The sequence below is a fragment of the Lemur catta genome, chromosome 1, assembly GCF_020740605.2.
Source record: "Lemur catta isolate mLemCat1 chromosome 1, mLemCat1.pri, whole genome shotgun sequence".
Taxonomy (NCBI): domain Eukaryota; kingdom Metazoa; phylum Chordata; class Mammalia; order Primates; family Lemuridae; genus Lemur; species Lemur catta.
In genome coordinates, this window is record NC_059128.1 from 12,123,462 (window position 1) to 12,147,848 (window position 24,387).

A 24,387-nucleotide genomic window follows, 5' to 3' on the forward strand; every position below is an offset into this window, starting at 1 on the left:
GACGTCTGGGAGAGCAGACAGACGTTTACAAGCCAGTCCTGTTCTGCGGTTGGAGGATCCTGTTCACACAGCAGATTTGGTCTCAGGCCATTGGGATGCTGGGAGTTGCCTATAGGATCGGATCCATCTGGTCCACACTGAGGATGGCACAGGTACATGGTGGGCTCCGGACACACCAGCTGGCAGATTCTAGCCGAGGGAGAAGGCGAGACCCTCTGACTGGCTGAGCACCATGTGGGATGGGCGCGTCCAGGTGTCTCCCAACCTGCCCTGAGTCCTGGCAGCATCGTATCCTGAGGCATCACAGGCTGCGGGAGGAGTGTGGGCTGCAGGCAGGATTCCTGGGTCCCCTTGGTCTTGCTCTGCTGTCTCCTCAGCTCTGAGTGAGCTGTGGGACTCGCCCCCCTTCTGTGAGCTGGTCCCTCGGGTTCCCCTCCTGGGGCCTCCCCTGCTGGGCTGCTCTCTCTGGTCCCTTTGGAGCATTGTGTGCCTTACAGCGTTTTAGCTGCCACGTGGTTCGTCGTCTCTTTATAGGACAACAGAAAACACCCCCATCTCAGGCCACATCTTCTGATGCGGGGCAGTGTGGGGAAAGTGCCTAGATGGTCTTGGTTTCTTAGAGTCACGTGGCCCTAGCACAGGAAGTGACTTCATGCATGGCAGTCCACCCACAGCCACGATAAAACAGAATTGACCTTTAGGAAGATGAGAATTTCCAACTCCGCGGGTCCTCTCAGCTCTGCCCCGGAAAGCCTGCAGTGTAATCTCACTGGCCCGGGGACATTGTGGGTCCCCTCCCAGCAGGCTGCACGGGTGGCTCTCAGGCGTGTTACCGCCCTGGACCGTCTGCTGTGGCTGGCCCCTCCTCTGCCCACCCTGCGTGACTCTTTACACCCTCATCCCTCGGGTCCCACCCTCCTCCCTCCGTGGCCGGACACCAGCCCTCTCCTGGTGTGGCCTTTGGGAGGCCACATCTTGGCACAGACTCCCTGGTGGCTGGGGGTTGGGAGGGCCGGAAGGGAGGGGCCACTCACTGTTCCCAGGCAAGAGCCGTCCTGTCTCCTCCCTGTCCTGCTCAGCCCACCTGGGCCTGGCTGGAATCCGGCCCAACCCAGCAGGGTGGTTCTTTCACCCTCCGTACATGTTGCACTATCTTATTGTCTTTGATGCCTGGCCCAGGTCAGGGACGGTAAGACACAGCAGTGCTCCCTGGCATTGACAAAGGAACACTTTGGCACCAGCGGAGGGTCACACTCCGGCCCCTTTGTCCCTCGGCCAGCTCAGCCCATCCTGAGCTTCTCTCCCCAGCCACAGCCACCTATCTAGCGTCTCTGAGTCCGTAAGTGAGCCCACCAGGCCCTGCTGAGCCCCACTGGGACCCCGGGAGCCAGCCCAGCTCTCCCGCCTCACCCTGAGCGTAGCCCAGGCTGTGAGCTGGCTTAGGTCTGAGACACCTGTGGAAACCGTAGTTCCCTGAAGTTAAAACATCGTCCCGCTAACTCGTGGCACCTCCATGGGTCCTAGAGAGCTGTCTCCCTCCTCTGTGTCTGGAACTTTGTGTTGATTTCCTAAGAGTGCATTCTTTGAGTCAAGAAGGAAAGAATCCTCATTTTCAGGGGAAGAGGGGCGACACTTTGGGGGCCTATCAGGAGGAGGCAGGAGCAGCCCATCTGGAGACGTCGCAGCCCAGGGGTCCTGGGAACCCAGAGCCGAACGACAGGAGCCCGTAGCCCAAGCCAGGGGCTTTGAGGAGGACGGGAAACCCTCCTGGGGCCAGAAGGCCTGCAGCCAGCTCATGCCTCCGCACAGCGAGCTCCTCAGGGCACTGGCTCCTCTGGGGGTGGACAGGAGTGGGGGGCACAGCGCCACAGGAGGAGAAAGATGAGGGTCCGGCAGTGGTGGGTGGGACCCGGGAAACCACATCTTTAGACCAGAAGCAACGGTCAGAAACATAAAGGTTGGGAGGGAAGGGGCAGCAGGGGTGAGGGGCCAAGAATAATTAGCAGCAAAGGGGAAGACGAGAGAAAGCCAGACCCCAAGCCAGCCTAGCCCGGGGCGGGGTTGGGGGGCAGGGGCAGGGGCAGGCCCCCCCTGGGAGCGAAAGCGGGCACCACTGCTGCTTCCTGCATTTGCCCTGTGCTCTCCAGGTGGGCTCCTCGGAGGCGAGCCCCGGCTCCCCGCTGGGCACAAGCCTTGTGCTAGGAAACGAATGGGGCAAATACAGGGAAGATAAAAAGAGGCTCCACTTTTGAGAAGGACCCACACGCAGCCTGGCAGGGTGAGGCACTCTCGTCCTGGGGTTCCCCAGGTTGGGGCAGGGGACAGAGTCAGCCCCGTCGGGCCCACTGGTGCCCGCTGGTGGACTCTATGCCTGCACCCTCCTGTGGAGGGCTGAGTCCGCACAGACCTGGGAGGCAGGAAGGCTGGTAGCCCCTCACGAGAGAAGTGAGGCCGAGCTACCTCAGACTGTGAGCCTTAGTGTCACCCGAGGAGCTCTGCAAACTTTCCATGTAGGCCCCACCCCCAGCAGGCTGATTTAGAGCAGCGTGTCAGTCCAGGCTGCTCACCAGGGTCACCTGGGCGTCTCTGGATCTACCTCCAGAGGTTCTGATTTAACTGTTGGCCTGAGGTTCAGTTTTCCAAAGCTTCCCAGATTGTCCTCCTTGAGAACCGTGGTTTCAGAGCAGGGGTCCCGACCCAGCAGCCCAGGAGCGCTAGGATTATGTTGAATGCAGATTCTCAGGCCCTGTTCTCTGGGAGGGTTGGGCACAGGTGGATTCTAGCAAAGGGGCCTGGTGTCGGGGAGATCCCTGGGCAGCTGTCCAGGCAGGACGAAATGTGGCCTGGCCTGGGGCGGAGGCAATGGGGTGTTAGGGGGTGCAGAATGTAGGAAGGACAAAGGATGGTGACAAACTTGCATGAGGGTGGAAGAGGAGGGAGGACCGCTCGAGCAGGTGGGTGATCTCACCTCCTAAGGCAGGGAGTCTCAGGGAGGAGGACAGGGAGGTGGGCGAGTGAGGTTCCGCCCGGTGCCCAGCGGTGGTGGACCTGGGCGTGGAGCACAGGCGGCTGGAAAGAGGCAGGGGGAGGCTGGGGGCAGATCCGTGCCTGATGGCCTCCTCTCTAGGAGAGAAGGTCGAGGGGGCCAGGAGGTTGCCGCAGAACCACGCGGGGAGGTTTTCCTTGAGAAAAGGCACGTTCAGGTGTTCTATGGGGCTGAGAGGGTTTGGCTTTGTTTCAAAACGTGGTTCACTTGGCAAGACTGACTTCTGCCGGGTCTGTGGGCTCTGCAGATTGAGAAGTTACAGACGCAGCTGGAGAGAGAGAAGCAGAGCAGCCAGGATTTGGAGACCCTCAGCGAGGAGCTGATCAAAGAGAAGGAGCAGCTGCAGAGCGACATGGAGGCCCTGAAGGCCGACCGGGCCCGGCAGGTGGGTGTCCACAGCTGGCGCCTCCCGGAAGCCCTGCCCACCAGAGGGAGCTGGGGATCTTGGGCACCCCTGGAACTGCGTCACAGATGCACGGTTATCAGTGCCCCTGCTCAGCTGCAGCTTAAACCAGCATTTCTCAACTGGCAGTGGGGAACGGTGGCGGATTTCGTCCCCCAGGGGATGTTTGGCAAAGTCCGAAGACATTTTTGGTTGTCACGCCTTGGGGGAGAAGAGGGGTGGTGCTCCTGGCAGGGAGTGGGTGGAGGCCAAGGATTCAGCCACATGTTCACAACACACAACACAGGTCCCCAAGACAAAGAATGACCCGGCTGCGCATGTCCATAGTGTCCCAGCTGAGAACCCTGGCAAACCTACACGGTTTTATTTGCCGCCTGCTATGAGAAGTCCCAGGGTAGGCAGCCCCGGGCTATGCAGTGGCTCGGTGATGCCATCAGGAACCAGGCCTCTCGCTTACTGCCCTGCCGGCCTTAGCAATGGCTGCCGCACACCCCAAGGTGCAGGAGGAGGGAGAGCACAGGGAGGTCCTCCCAAGGACCCTCTGGACACGTCACCTTAGCCAGCTGACACGTGGCTGCCTCTGTCTGCAAGGGAGGCGGGAGTACTGGGGGTTTAGGTTTTCAGCCTCTATAGTAGAATAAACGGGAGAAGAGGGTCGGTCGGGATGGCCCTGCACATGGTGAACAGGTGGGGCCCTGCCCAGGTGTCGCTCAGCCGGGAAGACAGAGGTGACAGGTGAGGCGATCTCAGGCGTGTGCTGCTGAGAGATAGATAGGTGCTGAGGAAGAGAATACTGGGGTGCAGGGCCACCTCAGAGCTGTCACGCAAGGCTTCTTTGTGAACTTGACCTTGAGGATGAGAGGGAGCCGGTGGGGCTGGAGTCCTGGGGAAAGTACTCCAGGCAGAGGGAACAGCATGTGCAAAGTGTCTGCAGGAGGAAGGGGCTGGCAGTGGCCTAAGGGGAGGCCACAGAACTGGGTAAGGCCCAGTTATCAGGGTCCTGGTCCCGTGACCAAAAGTACAAGGGAAATTGCTAAAACTTTCAAGTGAGGGAGAGAGATGTAGGTTACATTTTAAAGCCATCCTGGTTGCTCTGAGTGTATTTTGACTCCAACCGTCTTAAGTGATCGTGTCTGTGCCTGCTGACCTGAGTCTACGTCAGGCCTCTGGGGAGCGTCCAGACGGCATTTGGGCACAGGTAGGATGGTCGGTCGTTCAAGGCCTCCACTTTCCAGTCCCCTCGTGTGAACCCGCATCACTGAAACGGGTTCACACAGCAGCCTGGGTTTTGCCTGTTGTGTTTTCCCATAGATCAAGGACCTTGAGCAGGAAAAGGACCACCTCAACCGCGCGGTGTGGTCGCTGCGGGAGAGGTCGCAGGTCAGCAGCGAGGCCCGCGTGAAAGACGTGGAGAAGGAGAACAAAGCCCTCCACCAGACGGTGACAGAGGCCAGCAGCAGACTCAGCCAGCTGGAGTTCGAGAAGCAGCAGCTGCACAAGGACCTGGAGCAGGCCAGGGAGAAGGGGCAGCGGGCGGAGAAGCTGGAGGGGGAGCTGCAGCGGCTGCAGGAGGAGAACGTGCAGCTCACCAGCAAGGTGACCTCCCTGGAGATGGCCACCGAGAAAGCCACGGCCCTGGAGCACGAGAGCCAGGGCCTGCAGCTGGAGAACCGGGCGCTGAGGAAGTCTCTGGACACCTTGCAGAACGTGTCCGTGCAGCTCGAGGGCCTGGAGCGTGACAACAAGCAGCTGGACGCGGAGAACCTGGAGCTGCGCAAGATGGTGGAGGCCATGCGCTTTACCAGCGCCAAGATGGCGCAAATCGAGAGGGAGAACCAGCAGCTGGAGCGCGAGAAGGAGGAGCTGAGGAAGAACGTGGAGCTGCTGAAGGCGCTGGGCAAGAAGTCGGAGCGCCTGGAGCTCAGCTACCAGAGCGTGAGCGCCGAGAACCTGCGGCTGCAGCAGAGCCTGGAGAGCAGCGGCCGCAAGTCGCAGGCCCTGGAGAGCGAGCTGGGCGAGCTGGAGGCCGAGCACCAGGCGCTGCGGCGGGACCTGGAGGCCCTCCGGCTGGCCGGCGTGCAGCTGGAGCGGGCCGAGAGGGACAAGAAGGCCCTGGAGCAGGAGGTGGCCCAGCTCGAGAAGGACAAGAAGCTGCTGGAGAAGGAGGCCAAGCGGCTGTGGCAGCAGGTGGAGCTGAAGGACGCGGTGCTGGACGACAGCACCGCCAAGCTGTCCGCCGCCGAGAAGGAGAGCCGCGCGCTGGACCGCGAGCTGGCCCGCTGCAGGGACGCGGCCGGCAAGCTGAAGGAGCTGGAGAAGGACAACAGGGACCTCACCAAGCAGGTCATCGTGCACACGAGGACGCTGACCACCCTGCGGGAGGTGAGCGGGCGCAGGCGGCCCCTCTGCGGGGGATGGCGGGTGGGCAGGGTTCCAGGGTGGAAGTGGGACTCTGTGTTCCTCGAATGCCTCCCCGGAATCTCAGCAACACCTAAAGGTCTGAGAGCCCAGGGAAAACCACGTATCCGGTCCTACTGCCCAGAGAGAGTCGCTCCATGTTGGGCTTGTTTCGTTCCATTGTCTCCCCCTGTGCATGTGCAAGCAGACACACGCTCGATATGCTGCGTACACCGGGGAGCTGTTCTGGTTTTTATCTATTATGTCTTATTAAATAGGTTTTAAAGCCACAGTTACTCAATGGCTTCAAGATGCTTGATCCTGTAGGTTTACTGTGATTATTTTTTGGACATTTAGGTGGTTTCCAGTATTTTCCGCTGTTAAATAACACTGGACATCCTTGCATACACATACACCATCATGAATATGTCAAACTGTTTTCTTAGAATATATTCCTAGGAATGGAATTACAGGATCTCTTGATGGATTTAAAACTCTCCTCCTTTGCTCTGGTATCCTTTGCGCAAGTCACCCAAGTGTTGTTCAGTATGTTAGGGTGAATAGCTGCTCTAGGGGATGACTTTAGCATCTGAGTGGCCTGGCACAAGTTTAGTCTCACGCACGCAAGAATTAGTGGGGGGCTGTCCCACACCAAGAGAAGCCCACATGGCAGAAGTGGGTACCTGAATCGTGGTTAAGGCCACGTTCCAGTGCCCGGCTTCTGCCATCCTGTGGCTCCTCCACCCCCTGGCGGCGTCCTCCTCTGGCTCCTCTGCAAGGAAGATCACACTGTGTGGGCAGAGCTCGGAAACACAGCCGCACCCAGTGTAGGGTGCTGTGTGCCAGATCAGCCCTGGCGAATGCAGAGTGGACTCCACATTTGACAAAGATGTGTGACTGACTGCCAGCAAGTCAGTGAGCCGTGGAGGAGAGATCTCGGCTATGAATACACGTCATGGTCCTGTCTCTGTAAGCCTGGGGGTAGGTTGTGCTGCGGTAACTGACAACCCCAGGATCCTGCGGTAACCGACAACCCCAGGATCCCCGTGGCTTAGCACAGCAAAGGCTCACCTCTCACTCACCGGAGGCCAGGGGACTCTGCACTGGGCCTGTCCTCTGTGCTGTCATCGGCAGTCCAGGCCGTTTGATCTCATGGCTCCACCAGCTCAACACCAGGCTTAGGCAGTTATTGTAGCAGGTGAAAAGGCAGCTGGAACGTCACATGCTCTGCTGTGCTTTAGCCAGCAAGTGCCCCATGTCATTCCCACCCACAGCCCCTTGGCCAGAACTGGTCACCCGGCTTCAGCTGACACAGGGTGGCTGGGAAATTTGGGGGAGCAGATGGTGAGCCTCGCTGCCTCTGCCACACGGCCACTGCGGGTCTTATGATTCGGCAGGAGGGATAAGCATGCATGTGAGTAGCTGTGACACCCGGCAGAGAGTGGTCACTGGCTGGAGAGCTGCAGAGAGGGGCTGAAGGAGAGTGGGATGGAGGAAGGGAAGCACCTACGTGAGTTCAACACCCCGGTTCTGAACAGGAGACCAAAGCCAGAGTTTGAAATAAAATCTTTCCCCTCTTTATACTTCTTTTCTGTCTGTTTCAGCGTGTCTGCAGTGAGCATTTAATTACTTGTTGCTCCGTAGAAGGGCAGTCATACTATCAGAAACCAAACCTGCTACTCAGAGGTCAACATAAGTGGCATTCCAAACACACATCTTAGGGGAGCAGCCCGTGAGCCCCACCCTCAACACGGTGCCACCTGGTCTGGTTGTTTTCATGCCAGGAAGGCCAGAAAAGTGTGTTCGTTCCCTTTTTGCAGGGAGAGCATCCCTGAGGCTCAGGGCTCCCCACGAGGCCTCGGTGAGCCGCGACCTGGGAAGACGGCTGCTTGGCCCTGAGCCAGGCAGGCGCTGGCCTCTCTGCCGTGTTTCTGCTGTGCTTCTGTCCCACACGCCTGTCCCACTATCGTTGCAGGACCTGGTGCTGGAGAAGTTGAAGAGCCAGCAGCTGAGCGGGGAGCTGGACAAACTGGGCCAGGAGCTGGAGAAGGTCGGCCTCAGCAAGGAGCTGCTGCTGCAGGACGACAACAGCAACAGTGACACGTGAGGTCATCCCCTCTGCCACAGGACCTCTTCCAGCTGCTGTGTGGCCTGCAGGCTCCGGGCCTCAGCCTGAGACCTCCACTTACTCTCCACAACTTGGCACTGTCCTCAGTGTAGTTCCTTAAGCCGATGTCCTTTATATTCTAGGTCTTGTTCCTTGAGGCTCTCAGGCAGGTGTGGAAAGACATTTTTGTCTGATAAAAAGGCTTCTTAATTTTTTAAAAAGTTTGACGATTGCAGCATTTCCCTACAATGCTTTCTTAAATCACCTCATTTTTCAAGGACATTTAGTATCTTGGACTTTTCTAGGATTGTAACCAACAAGACGCACATGCCTGGTAAGGGGATACCTTTTTAGTGGAAAGGCCGTGGACTTACCACTTAGCTAGCACTGTGGCCTTGGGCAAATTGCTTGACCTGAGACTCAGTTTCCCCACCTGTAAAATGGCCATAATATGATAATACTCCCTAAGACAGTGACTGTAAAACTATATCCGGGGTGCTGTGTTTGAAAGTGTCACAGGTGTGTCTACTCGGGGAGCCCTGGGGAGGGTGATGGACAGCTGGGTTTGGGCTCCCAGTTTCTCAACTGAATCTGCAGGGTGGTGAAGGAGACTGGCTTTATGGAAGGAGTGATGTGCTGGCAGTCAGGAGACTGGGAGCTTGCGGGTAAAGAGGCAGATAAATGATACTATTACACCTTTGCATTTTTCAGAAAATACAAGATTTTGGAGGGCAGAAATGAATCAGCCTTGAAAACAACACTGGCCATGAAAGAAGAAAAGATTGTGTTCTTGGAAGCGCAGATGGAAGAGAAAGTGAGCCTGAACCACCAGTTACAGAACGAGCTCCAGACGGTAAGAGCTGCCGCTGTGGAGTTGAGTGTTGGGCCCGAGCTGTCGGGTCTCTGCCTTGCCCCATCCAGCCGCTGGTCTGTGTGGCAGATTTCCTGGGGCAGGCGGGGATGAGCCGCCATCAGAATCACATGCGTCCGGGCAGGACGGAGCCAGAGTGAGAGCCAGAGGCCTGCGGGGGGAGGAGGTAGTGGCCAGAGAAGCACCAAGTGGGGTCTGGGGACACCCCTTGAGAGCGCCATGCAAAACCAAGCCACAGGCACCGAGCAGCAGCCTGCAGAGGTCACAGGCTCCCTCAAGTGGGATAGACAGTGCCCAGGTGCTGATGAAGATGTGCACGTGTCTGCTCCTGGGCATATGCATGCACGTGTGCTCTCCACATGTGTGCGTACACTTTTCACGTGCATATAGATGGATGCTTTCCACACATTTATGCATGTGTTCTCCACTTACATATATGTGCATGCTCTTCACACACACGCTTGCTCTCTGCACACATACACCACACATACACATACGTGCTCTCCGTGTATGTACACACTCCCCCCTTACACACATATTCTTCCATTCCTCCTTTGTGAACGTGGGCCACATTTCCTGGCTGCAGGAATGAGTAGGAATCTGGAGCAAAGCAGTTCTAGTGCCAGGAGAGGCTTTAGAAGGTACACGATCGCCTGGTCCCTGGTCCTCAGCCTCCCCTGGTCCCGGTTCTTCGGCCTCATCTCTGTTTTATGGAATGGACAGTTGAGGCCCAGGAGGGCAAGAAGACTTGCCACAGTCACGTGGCTAAAGTAGGGATGTGGCAGGAATGGGTCACAGGCCCCTGCCCTGGCAGTCATCTCTGGAAGGGAAGGGAAAACATGGAAGACAGACCTTATGTGTCCTCCCCACAAAAGCAAAAAGAGCATGTCTGGCCTGTCACACACGAGGGCAGGGGAGAGGCTGGGAGTGTGGAGGGCTGGCATGGGCCGCCCTGGAGCCACTGAGTTGGGGCCCTGAGCCAGGCTTCCTCCTGCCTGAAGTCTGCTTTCTTGTTGCCGTGCCCTGCAGCTGAAGACGGAGTGTAAGACCCTCAGGCAGAGCCAGGAAGAGGGGAAGCACCTGCAGAACTCTTTCAAACACCCCCTGGGGAAGACGGTCGCAGGCAGCCAGGGGAAGGAGTCCTGGGGGCCCAGCCACAAGGAAGCCACGATGGAGCTGCTCCGAGTGAAGGACCGGGCCATCGAGCTGGAGCGGAACGTGAGTGGGCTGCCCCCGCTGCAGTGGCTCGGGGGGAGACCTGTGAGTGGTCCCACTGACAACGCGTCGTTACTGTAAAGAATGCAGGATGTCAGAGACTGTTGAGATTTGCCCACATGTAGCCGGACACCTCATGAGTTGTCCTGGGAGGTCCGACAGCCTCCTCCTCACTTGAGGTGCTTTCGGTGTTTGTGACCCCAGGGGCAAACTCGCCATCTCCCGCGTGGGGCGTTGCTGTCTGCCTGCCCGTGGGACAGTGTTAGGGGTTGAAGTAGAGACCACATGGCTGGCAAACACAAAAGTATTTACTGTCTGGTCCTTTCAGAAAAAGTTTGCTAATGCATGTCTATACCTCTGGTTTTATCTGACGCTCAACAGTGACTTTACGAAGTCCTTAGGGATGATTTTCATTATTTGGCAGATTAGAATTTAAGAGACTTGACCCAAAGTCTTGTGCTAATAAGGGATAGTACAAGACTATGACCCGAGGGTCCTGACCCCTAGCCCAGTGTTTGGCATACTTTACGTGGTTTTTGTTAGTCTCTTGTAACACGAAGCTCCTTATTCTACCTGCTGTCACTCCTGAGTAGGGCGAACCTATGGACTAAGGCTTTGCATTCCTGTCCTATGAGAGACTTGGGGTTGTTGTCATGGGGAGATGGATTTGGCTCCCTGAAATGCACTCTCAGGTCTTCAGCAGAAAACAAAGAAAAGCATTGACGAGAGAAAGGAAGAAGTGGCTTTAACTCCAGCGTTCCTCGGTCTCCTTGTGTACTCAGGTGCAATGCAGTGTCCCCCCATGGTGTGTGGTCCTTTTTTAAAAAATCCTGTTGAGGGAAAATAGTATTTCCTTCACCCGGTGGACCCTGGCTTTGGCCCCCAAAGCGTCGACTCTTGGGGGTTCGTTATAAGCCAAGGACCTGTGACCAGTTAGCATCTTCCCAGCCGGTTGATTGGCTCATGCTTCCCCGTCTTCTAGAACGCAGCTCTGCAGGCTGAGAAGCAGCTGCTCAAGGAGCAGCTCCAGCACATGGAGACCCAGAACGTGGCCTTCAGCAGTCAGATCCTGACGCTGCAGAAGCAGAGCGCCTTCCTGCAGGAGCACAACACCACGCTGCAGACACAGACGGCCAAGCTGCAGGTGAGCGCGTGGCTCCGGGGCCAGCAGGTCAGAGCCCTGTGCGGACGTTTCTCTGCGGCTCTGAGAAACTAGTGGGGGCACCAGGACTTCTCCTAAACAGCAGCAGGACAACGTATGGGGGAAGTTTGGGGCTTTGTTTTGTTGTTATTATAATCGGCTCACAAACAGTGATCTGCGAAGGTGGTGATGGTTTACAAGGCATCTTCAGTGATGGAGCCTGTTGCTGCACAGGTGCAAAGCTTCATTTCTCTGCCTTCCCTTGCATTCTTGTCCGTGTTTCCCAAAGTCTGTTCCTTGAAATGTAATTAGGAATGACTTGGAAAAGAGGTTTGGGGATCAAATAAATTGGGTTACACAGAATTAGCCAGGTTTCTTTACACTGAACCTGGCAGAGCCTTTTTTAAGCACATGTGAATTTTTAATCCCTACGAGGGAAGTGGGCCCTGAAGTGGCTGTTGGACCATTGGGAGTGGCCAGCAGAACCAGCGTCTGTGCCACCCAGGACAGATGCTGGTTCTTGTTTATGATGAGCAGATTGTGGGAAGATGAATTTATCCTTTATTCATGCAGTTTCTGAGAAGAGTTTGAAGATAACGTAACTTACAGGGATAATGAACAGGAAACCGTTTGGCACAGAGGTTGGGATCTGATCGTTAAAACAAGAAAATAGGATACTGGTTTGTTTATTTCTTCTTGTAAAGTCTGTGTCTGGTTTTAGTATCATAGTAATTCTGGCTTCACAGAATGATGTGGGACGTATTCCCTTCTCTTCAATTTTCTGGTGATTTTGGATGTTGTTGGATGGAGCGTTCTACAAATATGACTTATGTTATCAATAGTGTTCTTCAGGCAGTCTGTATCCTTACAGATGTTCTGTTTACTTGTTCTAGAAAAATAAACTTTTAGATACAAAGAGGGCACACTAGGAGGTAACCCAGAGAAAGGATATATTTGCAGAGTGGCTTAGGACCGCAGCACCATCTGATACTCCACCCCTTCCCAGGGCAGGTCCTTAAGTTCTGGTACAGCTGTCCTGGGCCCTCCTGGGTCTCGCCTGCCCTGAGGGTCCCTGTTGTTTTCTCCTCTGCCTGGGGCACTTGACCTGCTCCCTGGCCCTGCTCACTGCCCGTGGGTACCTGGGCTCCCGTGGGTGTGCACGCAGTGAGGCCTGCAGTCGTCTCCCTCTTGCAGGTGGAGAACTCCACCCTGAGCTCCCAGAGCGCCGCGCTCACCGCACAGTACGCGCTGCTGCAGAACCAGCAGACAGCCAAGGAGAACGAGAACGAGAACCTGCAGAAGCAGCAGGAGCAGCTGACGGTGGCCTACGAGGCCCTGCTCCAGGACCACGAGCACCTGGGCGCACTGCACGAGCGGCAGTCCGCCGAGTACGAGGCCCTCATCCGCCAGCACAGCTGCCTGAAGACGCTGCACCGGAACCTGGAGCTGGAACACAAGGAGCTGGGGGAGAGGTGAGGCCTGGGGAGGGAGAGGCGGGGCTTCGGGAGGTGGGTGGGGCACGAGTGGGCGGGGCCCAGGAGGCGGGTGGGGCCTGGGCTGGCTGGAGTCTCGAGAAAGACTGGAGCTTCCCCACCCACCCTGCATTTCCTCTTGGCCCACTGCTTCCCATTGTTAGGGCACCTGAGCTTTCCCAAAGGGAAGGAAATAAAACGTCACCTTCAGCAACTTGGAGTTTGTGCAGCTGGAGACTGAGGGGGGAAGGGGTGTCGTGGCTCCTCCCTGCTGGGGAAACCCCTCGTGGCCTTTGGGGCCCTAGAAGGGATTCTTTCTCTCTTTCCCCCAAAAGCAGAAATAAGGAGCAAATTCTCTGTGGCCACCAGTTTGCAGGGATGTGCTTGTCTAGCTTCCCTGGGCGCCTCTTCTGTATAAGAGCTTGGCTTTCTTTTTTAAAATTTTTAAACTTTAATTATGGAAAATTTTGAATATATGGAAAGTAAGCAGAGTAGTGTAGTGAAACTGCCGTGAACCCATCCCCTCAGCACCCACAGTCATCTATGTCCTTCCACGCTTGTTTCATCTATGCCTCCTGCTCTTCACTCTCCAACCCACACTCTTTTTATTTTTTAAGGTAAAATGCACAAATCTTAACTTTGCACTCTTGACAGCACAGGTTTGGGTGTTGTATCTATTAAGTCAGCGACATCAGCTGAGCTCCTGCCCTGTGCAAACCACTGATGGTCCCAGGCACCTGGGCAGGTGCAGCAGGATCCAGGGAGGGCGAGGACAGGATGCTGCTCCCCAGAGTCTGGGGGGGGGGGGGATGTGACATGCCCCTGAATCTTACGCCTAAGAGAGAGGCGCATCTGAAGAGAGGCTCTCAAACACTTGGAGTAGAGCAGAGGGCGGGAGATCCACTTTCCATGCTTGTGAATGGCCCTGTTGACAGCATTTCCGCTGATCTAGCCTCAGCAAGATGACGACTCAAAGGTTGGTTCAAGGTGGGAGCAGGCAGGACGTTTCCACTGTAGGGAGCCAGAAACTCCTCGAGTTGTGCTTATGAGGCTCACGGGCATGTGGGTGGTGGTGACATTCATTTATTCACCCACCCCGTGCTTCCCTTTTGTCCCTGTCTAGAGCTCTCCAGCTCCTGTCCCCATCCAGATCTCTCTCCTTCAGGGGCTGCTGAGGCATCTGCACCTGTAAAACTCTGCTCCGTCCATGTCTCCCTTCTCCACCCATCCTGTATTCATGCCGTGTTTATTGCACATCTGCTATATACACGGTGCTGTGTCTAGACATGGTAGGGGTGCACCCAGTTTACTAATGAGGTGGAGCAAAAAGTATTCACAGGAGTCTGATACTGGCAGGATGCCCACCTCTCACCAGGCACTTACAGAAGCATCTTATTCTTAGTGTCTTGTTACAGTGTAACACTGTCTTAGTGTATTCTTAACGTCTGTTCGTTAAGGTTTTCCCAGGTGGTGTTTTCCCTGCGGTTCCTTGCTCGTTGCAGCATGGAGTAGTTACTTAGTATTTCTGCTGGTTGGACAGATGAGTGGCAGCCCCTTGGTCTGTCTGCAGCAGGCTGCGGGTTTAATACTGCAGGCATTTGGAGCACAGGGGTGATGGCTCTGTATTCTCTTCATTTGACACTTAAATTGGACAAGCTCACCCATTCATTCCACTAACAGATATTTCCTGTGCATTATTCTTTGATTGATTCGGTGGTGAGCAAGACTAGTGAAGTTTCTGCCTTACAGTTGGGTAGTTACCACTGGTTAGAGATGTGCCTGGGGGACAGTGTGCATCTCTAAGATGTCACAACAAGGGAGCAGGAGATAGGGAAACTTAACGGGCAGCCCGTGGCCCTTATTTGTCAAACTTGGATGATTTTTTCCAGAATCATTAGCCCGGATGAGAAAGGTCATCACTCTGAAAGCCGTGTGCTTCGCCATGGTGATGGCAAAAGGCCACACAGATGTGTGTCTTTTAGCAGCTGCCTGAGCAGGTTTCCAAGTTTGGTTCCCCACAAGTCTGGGCTCCGGGCAGATGGTAGAAGGACGGCTGAGATGGGGGCTGTGGCAGGATAGACTTCTGGAGATAAAGGATGCGTTCCCTGGAACACTGGCCGGTCTCTGTCAGACTGTCTCTGAGTGTGAAACCCTCAGAAAGGAAGGGGACTCTAGAGCGGGATTTGCCTGAACAGGGAAGATCCAGGGTTGTGCCTCAGACCCCTCTCCAATTGCAGTCTGTGTGCATCCCTTGGACTGGGAGGAGACCCGGGTCATCCGTGAACACACAAGGCTCCCGCCCTGTGGGAGGAGGAGGAAAGGCCTGGACTCTGTCCTTGTGCTCTGCTGCCCTCCAGAGCCGGCTGTGCAGCCTGCAGAGATGAGTCTGGAGGAGAAAGTTAAAGCCTGGAGGGGAGGGGAGGGTTAAAGCTGTAGGAGAAGGTGAGGGCTGCGGGGTGATAGCTGCTAGCAGCTCTTGGGCAAGCCTCTGTCCCTGCCTCTGTCCCTCGGGAAGGGCAGCTGAGAACAAGCAGACACCAACTCTCAGGGGAGGGGTGAGGGATTATCTATTATGCGAGTGGAATTCAGCTGTTTATATTGTGGTTTCTTTTAGATCTATTTGTGTTTAGTGAACCACCTAGTAGCTTGTTTATAATTCCCTAAAAGAGAAGGGCGTGGAGCTCAGAAAATGTAGTCATCGCATTGCCAGGTGGCTGAAGGAACACGCTGCTGTGACAAGACATCAAGGGGACTATGGAGACGGATCCGGCCAGAGGAAGAAGATCCTTGGCCCCAGGGCCGCATGCTGGCCCGGACACACTCCCAGCAGCAGCTCCCTGATTCTCTGCCATCCAGCTGCCATCCCCACCTATGCTCTGCCCTGTCCCTGTCCCTTCTGCAGAGAAGCTTCCAGAGGAATCCACTTCCTCAGAGGGGTCACTCAGGTCTTATGGGGTGTGAGTTACCTGTAGGAAAAGAAGGCCCAGGCCGGACTCCCAGCGGGTGTGTTTCCCTCCGGCAGGCACGGCGACATGCTCAAGCACAAGGCGGAGCTGGAGGAGCTGGAGAAGGTCTTGACCGCCGAGCGGGAGGCTCTGCAGCAGGAGCAGAGGACGAACGCCATCGCTACGGGAGAGAACCAGAGGCTGCGGGGGGAGCTGGACAGGTAGGTGCTGGCGCCACGGCGACCCTGCCCAGCCCCGAGTGCAGCGGCATTTGGTGCCCAGGGTCCTGTGCAGACCAGTTTCGCTTAGCAACCACTAGGAGAAGGTCAAGCGATTCCTGGCTGTCGTGTCCTTTTACAAACCTTGTCGTGTTAATAGCTGGGTAGGTAACAAAGTAAAGGGTAACTCTAGCTGGTTGCTGGGATGCGAGGACAGTGCGTTGTCTAAGCTTGGTGGGTCCCCCCTCCTGCCCTTACACTGACAGTTCTGTCAGGCACAGATGTGTCCGTTATGTGACTAAGCCCACAACATTCTCAGGAGGAAGGTGCAGCCGATCCTCAGGATTCACAGATCTCCATTTGTGAATTACCTGCTTGCTAACTTGTAACACCGAGATTAGTACTCACGGGGCTTTCGTGGACGTGCACAGAGCAGTGAAGTATTCGTCTCACGATGTGCAAGTTCCCAGCTGAGGTTGAGCAGGGCGATGCTCTGCCTTCTTGTTTCGGTTCTCCTGCTGTAGACAAACGTCCTTTTCGAAATCTCTTCAGTGCCTTGTTTTCGTATTTTGTGCTTTTGCTGTTTAAAACGACCCCCAAGCATAGTACTTAAGTGTCGTCTAGTGTTCCTAAGCATAAGAAGACTGTGATACGCCTTACAGAGAAAACACGTGTGTTAGATAAGCTTTGTTCAGGCATGAGTTACAGTGCTGTCAGCTGTATGTTACATAGGGTGTCTTTAAACAGAAACGCATGTAAAGCAAAGTTTCGTACTGATCAGTCGACCAGAGGCTCCCAAGAACCTACCCCTATGTTTTCCCCTGAGGCATGATGGTTCTGTATTCACTAAGTCTGTGATTTTGGCGACTTTATAGAACATGACTACCGTCAATAATGAGAATTGACAGTACTATTATTATCTTCCCCTCGCTTTTTTTTCCTCTTTTTTTTTTTTTTTTTTTTAAATGAGGAAACAGGTTCAGAGAGATTTAATAACTTTTTCGAGGTCAGTGTTTGCAGTTAATGGCAGAGTCAGGATAGAATCCAGGTCTTGTCTCATTCCAAAGGCTTAACCGTATAAAGCTCTTCTTCCTCCCACATCCTTATGTACACTGGAGGTTCCAAACTCAGATGCCTCCAGTGACCAGGCAGGTAAAGCACGTGGGTGACAGTGCCGGTGACAGACCACGGACTGTAAAACACAGACCATGTACCGTCTAACCGGGCAGGCGAGAGCCGGCTGCGGTGTAGGTTGCTAGCTGGAGGCAGGCCCGGGGCTGCCAGGTCAGCCTTCGGTTTTATATTTTTTTAAGAGAACCTGGGTATTTGGATGTTGATGTGAAACTTGCAAATTTTTAAATGTTGGCAAAATAATTTGTTTTTAAAAAATAGAATTATACAGGCCAAGTAAGACACATCTGTGTCTAAATCGAGTCCACAAGCCTCTGGTAATTTCAGCTTTCTGAATAAAATCTGAGAAACGCCAGTTAGATAATAGTTATCATCATGATGATAATTTTGGTAGGTTTACATAATACCCACTGTCTCATATTTTATTTATCCAGGAGTTGAAATTAGAAAGGGGCTTGGAATTGGGAAGAAGAGCTTTGGCAGAGACAGAATTTTAGCATAAAAATGTTCTGGTCCAGTGTTTAAAAAAATTTTTTAACAGCAGAATCCTTTTTTTCCAAGTACGCAGAGATGCCAAAGCTATATCGTAGAAGGGATGGTGGCAGTGACACTCTGTTGACACAGGTATCTGAGCCTGCCTGCTTGGTCTCCCCCAGGCCCAGTGTGCTGGCATCAGGGGTACCTCATGGAACCCTAAAGAACACAGTTTTTAAACCAGCAATTTTGTTCAACACCGTCATTTTACATGTGAAAAAAACTGAGGCCCAGAGAGGTTGTGATTTTATATAAGGTTGCACAGCCTGCCACTGTCGCAGCTGGGGCCGAGCCCTGGTGTCCTCGCCATTATCTCTTTCAAGCCTCTTCAGCCCCTTTGCCCTTGGCTCTCCGCCCCCAGAGTCAACTTCCTGCACCACCAGCTGAAGGGGGAGTATGAGGAGCTGCACGCCCACACCAAGGAGCTGAAAACCTCGCTGAACAACTCGCAGCTGGAGCTGAACCGCTGGCAGGCCCGGTTCGACGAGCTGAAGGAGCAGCACCAGAGCATGGACATCTCGCTGACCAAGCTGGACAACCACTGCGAGGTGAGGCCTGGGCTGGGGCGGAGCCTCAGGGGACTGGGAACAAGTCCCCCAGGGTGACAGTCTGGGGCCCAGCCAGGCGGTACTGAGTCGCGATGGGTGTCTGGGCTGAAAGACAGCCACTTTTTCACGGTGTCCTCTCGTGGTCTTTGTGGGCTCAGCCCCGGTGTCTCTGTGTGTCCACATGTCTTCCTTAGAGGGCGGATCAGGGCCCACCCTCACCGTGGCCCCATTTTAAGTTAATCTCCTGTTTATAGGCCCTGGCTCCAAATGCAGTCACACTCTGAGGGACCCGGGGTTAGGGCTTCAGCATATGAATTTCGGGGACACAGTTCAGCCCATTGTGGAGCTGAGCTGGGGGACTGGAGTGAAGGACAGGTTTGCCTTGGCTTTGAGCTGTGCTCTCCACCTCTCCCGCCCCCACCTCTTTCTGGGAGGCCCGTGTGTCACGAATTGGGTTTGTTTGTTGCCGGACATCTAATGAGGTGACAGAGCAGCTGCCCCCTCGCTGTTGGGATGCACGTGGCTCTCGCAGGCGTGCACTCAGGCTGAAGGGAGGGACCCAGCGGTGCTTGGATCCCTGGGACCTATGGCCATACGGGGGTCTTTCGAGGGCCGAAGCAGAGGTCCAGGGCTGGTGTTTCATCCTACAGACGGCTGACTTGCCACGTGGTGCTTTCCTCCCGGGCCTCGTGCAGTTCTCTACGCTGCGGAAAGTAGCATTTTTATTATGTTGTTTACTTTACTCATTGCCCAAGTAATGTAGCGATGACAGTCATAGAAACATTTTTAGTGAATAAAATGTCATAGTCTCACCTCCTTTTTCCTTCTAGTTCCTCTCCCTGTGTGTACACGAATTGTATATAATGATGTTCACATTTGGCCTTCAAAATCTGTTGCGCATTTTGCACTTGCGGTACAGCCTCGTTCGGACTCACTGCGTTTTAAGTGCTCAGTAGCCACCTGTCATCGGGGCACCAGGGCTGGACGGTGCAGTTGTGGCGGGAACTCAGTCATTCCCACGTTACTGGCTACTTCGGTGCCTTCAAGTTGTCACTGGTGTAGATAACACTGGGGTGAATGTCTTTGTGCACTTGGCCTTTTCCTTCCTTGGAAGCTGTGGAGGTTCCCAGCGGTGTTTGAGATGCTGTTGGTCTGTGTTTTAGCTGCTCTCCCGTCTCAAGGGGAACTTGGAGGAAGAAAATCATCACCTCTTGAGCCAGATCCAGCTGCTGAGCCAGCAGAACCAGAAGCTTCTGGAGCAGAACATGGAGAACAAGGAGCAGTACCACGAGGAGCAGAAACAGTACATGTAAGGGGCCCCCTCCCCAGCTGTCACAGCAGGGACCCCGCAGTCTCTGGAGGGCCTGGCTTCCCTTGCCCCACACCAAAGGCCTGGGCGTGGCGGGCAAAGAGCAGTCCCGGGCACAGACTGCTCACCAAGGCAGACTTCCCTTGGCTTCCTGCAGCGTCCTCCACTTCTAAAAGTGGTGGTCATTGGCTTTGGTTTGCTTTTTCAAAGGCACTGTCCACTACTAGAAGCTTCTTTTTCTGCTTTTGGAATTAAGTTCACTTTTAAAAATATGACATCACCACAAAGAAGTATCTCAGGGAGAGAATTCAGACTGAAGGCTAAGAATAAGAGCCGTAAACCTGTGTTTCCTCACCTCGTCAGTGTTCCCTTGGAGAGGGTTTGGTGTGCCCTGCTTGTCCTCACTCTGCTGGCGTTTGTGACATGCCAGTTTAAGCACAGGCCCTGCGAGGTGCACAGAACCAGTTCCCTGGTAGCCGGGAACCACAGGGGTAGCAGGATGTGAACAGAGGTTTGCCCAATACCAGCCAGACATGAAGGGCTACACAGAGGCGTCGGGGGGAGGGGGGTGTTGAGTTCTGCTGCTACACGGGGTGAGAGGAGGTGTGCCGGGGATGGGAAGTTGGGGCCGTGGGGCTGGGAGCTGGGGTGTAGCCGACAGTCTGGGTGCAGGGAATATGCAGGGGGCATCTGGAGAGAAGGCTGGAACAGGAGGTGGGCACTGGGCTCTGCATGGCCTCCGTGTCTAGTTATAAACGTTGGGTTCGTCGGGAAGTTTGGGAAGGGATGGTAGTCTAGCAGGGCCTAGGAAGTTGCCAGAAATATAGGATAAGAAGAAGAACCCTGGAGCTGGAAACCTCGTGGTTCAAGAATCCAGGGTGGTTTTCACCACTTGGTGCTGTGGTGGTTGGACCGTCCGTCCACGTGTTCAGGAGTGGCTGGGATGGGCACCCCGGGGGGCCCCGGGGTGTTGGCGCGAATGTGGGGAGGGTAAGCTGGGACACGTCTGTGGAGGGACATGGGCACATGAGTGCCATGCGCTGTCCCTGCTCCCCTGGTGAACGACGCTCATCACTTCCTGGCTTCATCTGCTTGTCTGGCGGCAGCTCACCACCCACCAAAGGATGGTTTGTGTGTGAAACCGCGCTGCAATTGTGGGGTGGAGACGACGGTTGCCTGAAGTTGGCCCTCTGTAATCCCGCTGATAAATCGCCAGCCCAGGTCGGGCAGGTGCTGACTGGAAGGAGTAGGAGCCTGGTACCCAGGGGGATTATTTGATGACGTTTTGCATTAGAGAGTGTCTGCCCCAGGCCGGCAGGCTGGCGAGGTTCCTGGAACCTGCTCCGGGCCCGTGAGTTCATGTGGGTCTATGGGGCCAACGTGGCCGTGAAAGCATGAGGCCCAGCAGCACAGCTGTGAGGACGGGACACCAGGATCCAGGCAGCATCGAGGGGTCTGGACGCAGAGCATGGCTGGGGTCACTTTCTGTAGGAGCTCACCTCACAGTGAACCCTCTAGAAAGCCTCCAGTTTGGGCAGAACCTCAGCAGCTTTGAGAACAAGGAAGCTCGGGCCTCTTGTCTAAGGCCTTGTTTTCAGACAGGGAAACCAGGGCTCTAAGTTACTGAGACCACATAGGTGATGAGGCAGCGTGGGCAGGAGCACACACAGCCCCGAGACTCCCTGAGCCGAACAAAAGCTTTCCCTTCATATTAGGAAAGGCAGAATTTTCCGATAAGGTGCCTTGTGGCTCCTCAGGTTTCAAAAGACATCTCTTCGGTCCTTTGCTGTGTTTTTTTAAAATGTGAACCGGTTTCCAACATTTAGAAATCAGGAGATTTTGTCTCATCGCCTGGGCTTCTGGCTGGCCCTGGTGGGCTGAAGTTTGCTGCGGTCCCCACTGCTCCCTCTGGCCTCTCTGGCACTCTTTTGCTCAGTATCTTCTCTGCTCGGCCCCTGAAAGCTTTTGCGTTTGCTTCTGAGTTGGAGTGGGCTCAAATCAGAGGTCTGAGTTTGCTGAACTAACTTGTTCGACCCCCCATGCCCAGGGAGTGTCGCTCTGCACCCACCCCTGCTCCCGGAGTAGCTTCCACCTGACCCCAGGAGTGTCCAACGTCCTGAATGATCTGGCTGGAGAATCCTTGGTGCTTCTGAGCTTGAGTTTTCAGATATTCGAGGTTTGCTGCCTTGAACTTGCTCACGGCTGTGTCCTGGCACTTTAGTGAAAATCGCAAGGTCATAGGGCTCCCTAGACCCAGGCAGAAGCTTCCGTGTTCCACACTCAGTGACCACGGCATGGACGAGCACCCTCACGTCTGAATCCCAGAAAAATACGGGCCCAGGCTGTGTCGACCAGTAAATGACTTGTTTTATTTAAAACTGGATTGACAGGTGTTCTTTCCCTTCTGTTCGCAGAGACAAACTAAATGCCTTACGGAGACACAAGGAAAAACTGGAAGAAAAAATCATGGATCAGTACAAGTTCTATGATCCTGCTCCAAAGAAGTGAGTTGATTTAAGTTCAGTGACATAAAGACGGAACAGAAGAGCTTCCTTTTCCACGAGTGGGGTGTACACTCAGCCATGGACGCAGGGCCTGTACCTGCCGCTGTGGGGCAGGTCGTCTGTGTACAGATCTCTCGCACATCAGAAGGGGTTTAGACTTCCTTTGAGCCCTGCCTCTGTGCTCCAGCTTGTCCTTTGAAACAGGTAGCAAATGCCAGGTGACCCTGATGACACGCAGGCTTAATTTAGCCATGAGCCCTTTCAAGGGAACAGAGCATCTGTGGTCCTGGAGCTATGAAAGCAGGATGGCAGGGTCGCCTTGTCAGGGTTCTAGCTCAATATTTAACATGACATGGACGACCACATTCCTGTTTTGGAAAGGAAATGTGGCCAGGACGCCCAGCCTGGCCCCACGGTCTTCAAACGTGGGAACCTTTTGGCCTTCTGCAAATTGCTCTGGATTCACAGAACCTCAGGGAGGCTTCACAAACGTGGTCTCTTTCCCGGAGAGCAGCAGCCCCTGAGCTGGGGACTGGGGGGCCGGCTCCATCTAGCAGTACTGCCCTTTGCCTAGTGCCTAAGCCCCAGAAGTCATCCCTGCAGATTGTCCTAGCTCAGTGCAGCCTTGAAGTCGAAACTACCAAGAATCCCTCGAGGTCCCTCTGTTGAAATCACAGAACCCCACAATTTCAGAACCTCAGTCTCAATCTTCTATTTGACATGTAGGGAAATTGAGGCTGAGATGAGAAACTGGAGGGATTCATATAAACAAGGCACGGTTTGGTGTCAGAGTGAGAACCCAGGTGTGTCTGTCTCCATGCTACGTCAGAATGCCACCGTGTTCTGGCTAGCAGCGGCTTTGTTGCTTACCCTTTCGATTTACTGATTTTAAATCAAACAGCCCACTCTCCTCTGCCCTCTTCCCCTCACCCGGATTACTCAGTGCCAGGGAGTAGTCAAAGAATGCCAGCTTATTTCACTTACTAGTAACTTTAGCAAAACATGAGGAGGTTCCCAACTTTATTCCTGAAAATGGCTTTTTGACCAAAAAATTGCCAAGTAAATTAAGCACAGCACCATGTCTTTCATCCCGGGAGACTAGCGTGGGTTTCTGCCGCGATACACCTGCTTCTACCATTCCTGGCCCGGTGCCTGAGAATTCAGTTCTGCCTCCTGATCCCCAAATATGATGAGGTCTGGGTGCCATCGTTCCTGAACCTCAAATTAACCTTCCTGGGCTGGTGACAGAAATCCCAGCCCACATTAGGGAGCTGGTCACCTGCCGGGGGTGGGGTGTGGGTGCTTGGGTGTGTCCTTCTGAAAATGTATTTCTAAGTAGGAAGAACCACTGGATTGGAGCCAAAGCATTAGTCAAACTCATCAAACCAAAGAAAGAGGGTTCGAGAGAACGGTTGAAGTCGACCGCAGACAGCCCCCCCTGGCAGCTGGAGTCCTCAGACCCCACCTCACCGTCGACCTCTCAGCCTCTCAGATCACAGCCGGAGAACCCCGACACCCCCCCAGTGGGCTTGAACTGTGCAGAAGAGTGCAACGCCCACAGCGGGCCTGTGGGCAAAGGTAGGAGTGGCCACGCCGCTGTGGCCGGGCTGGGGAAGGGGGTGTCTCAGAGGACCCGTTCACTGGACGGATGTGGACGTGTGCACGTGCCTTCTACTTAGGGGTGCTGTGGACCAAGTAGCAAGAAACCGACGTCAAGATTGTGACCGTTTTGTCCTGTAACATTTCCTTTATTTTAGATCAAAAGCAGCATTTCTCCTGGAAGCTGCGGTAGGTGTTTGAATATCCAAAGCTGATATTCGTGCAGGTGCCACAGAGGCGAGTGTGGTGGCGTGTGCTTCCGGGCTCCCTCGTATGTGGGAGATGAACAGTGAGCAATTTCTGTGGGGAGACCCCAGGTGCCCTTAACGTGCCCCCCGTGCATATAAGAGCTTCAGAAAGCCCTCGGGTGGTTCTGATCAGTCCTCACTGTGAAAGGTATGTTAGGTTTGCTTCTCCCGCTGAATCCTGGCTTCCAATCCTGCCAGCCATGGGCCACGGTGTACCTTTCCCCTTAGTGCTGTCACTCGGAGTTCGCCAGAGGTTCTAAAATAAGAGGATTTCTGGTCGTATGTGCTGTATTTTATGAAATCTCAGAAGTCAGATGAACTGCACCATTACTTTATATACCACTAAGAAAAAAAAAAACCCTGGCAGGCAAATGATGCAGAGCCTACCACTTAGAATTTTTATTATGGTCTTGTCAAAAGAGCTCTTCTAAAAGACTCGACAGATTTCTGCACATAAACGTTAAAGAAAAATATGAGCAAGATAAATTGGTTATGACAAAGACATTTTTGTCACAGTTGCCAGCCAGCCGGTGGTGACTGTAAGACAACATCAAAGCTGCACTCTGCCCAGGTGCGGTGGCTCACGCCTGTAATCCTAGCACTCTGGGAGACCGAGGCAGGCAGATTGTTTGAGCTCAGGAGTTCGAGACCAGCCCGAGCAAAAGCGAGACCCCGTCTCTACTAAAAATAGAAAGAAAT

At 54.4% G+C, this 24,387-nt stretch overlaps 1 protein-coding gene across 4 annotated transcripts in view; it reads left to right on the forward strand.

Moving 5' to 3' along the window:
• Positions 1-24,387, forward strand: part of CCDC88C (coiled-coil domain containing 88C) — a 129,321-nt gene that overhangs the window by 91,308 nt on the left and 13,626 nt on the right. For 3 of the 4 annotated variants that reach the window (XM_045561965.1, XM_045561968.1, XM_045561967.1), the window contains 12 exons: positions 3,294-3,431; positions 4,761-5,831; positions 7,822-7,949; positions 8,665-8,806; positions 9,854-10,042; positions 11,022-11,183; positions 12,375-12,652; positions 15,675-15,818; positions 17,842-18,028; positions 19,192-19,337; positions 21,752-21,841; positions 23,178-23,419. In XM_045561965.1, the coding sequence (XP_045417921.1) occupies positions 3,294-3,431; positions 4,761-5,831; positions 7,822-7,949; positions 8,665-8,806; positions 9,854-10,042; positions 11,022-11,183; positions 12,375-12,652; positions 15,675-15,818; positions 17,842-18,028; positions 19,192-19,337; positions 21,752-21,841; positions 23,178-23,419 (2,917 nt within the window). The remainder of the gene's footprint in view (positions 1-3,293; positions 3,432-4,760; positions 5,832-7,821; positions 7,950-8,664; positions 8,807-9,853; positions 10,043-11,021; positions 11,184-12,374; positions 12,653-15,674; positions 15,819-17,841; positions 18,029-19,191; positions 19,338-21,751; positions 21,842-23,177; positions 23,420-24,387) is intronic. The other variant, XM_045561966.1, reaches the window with a different exon arrangement.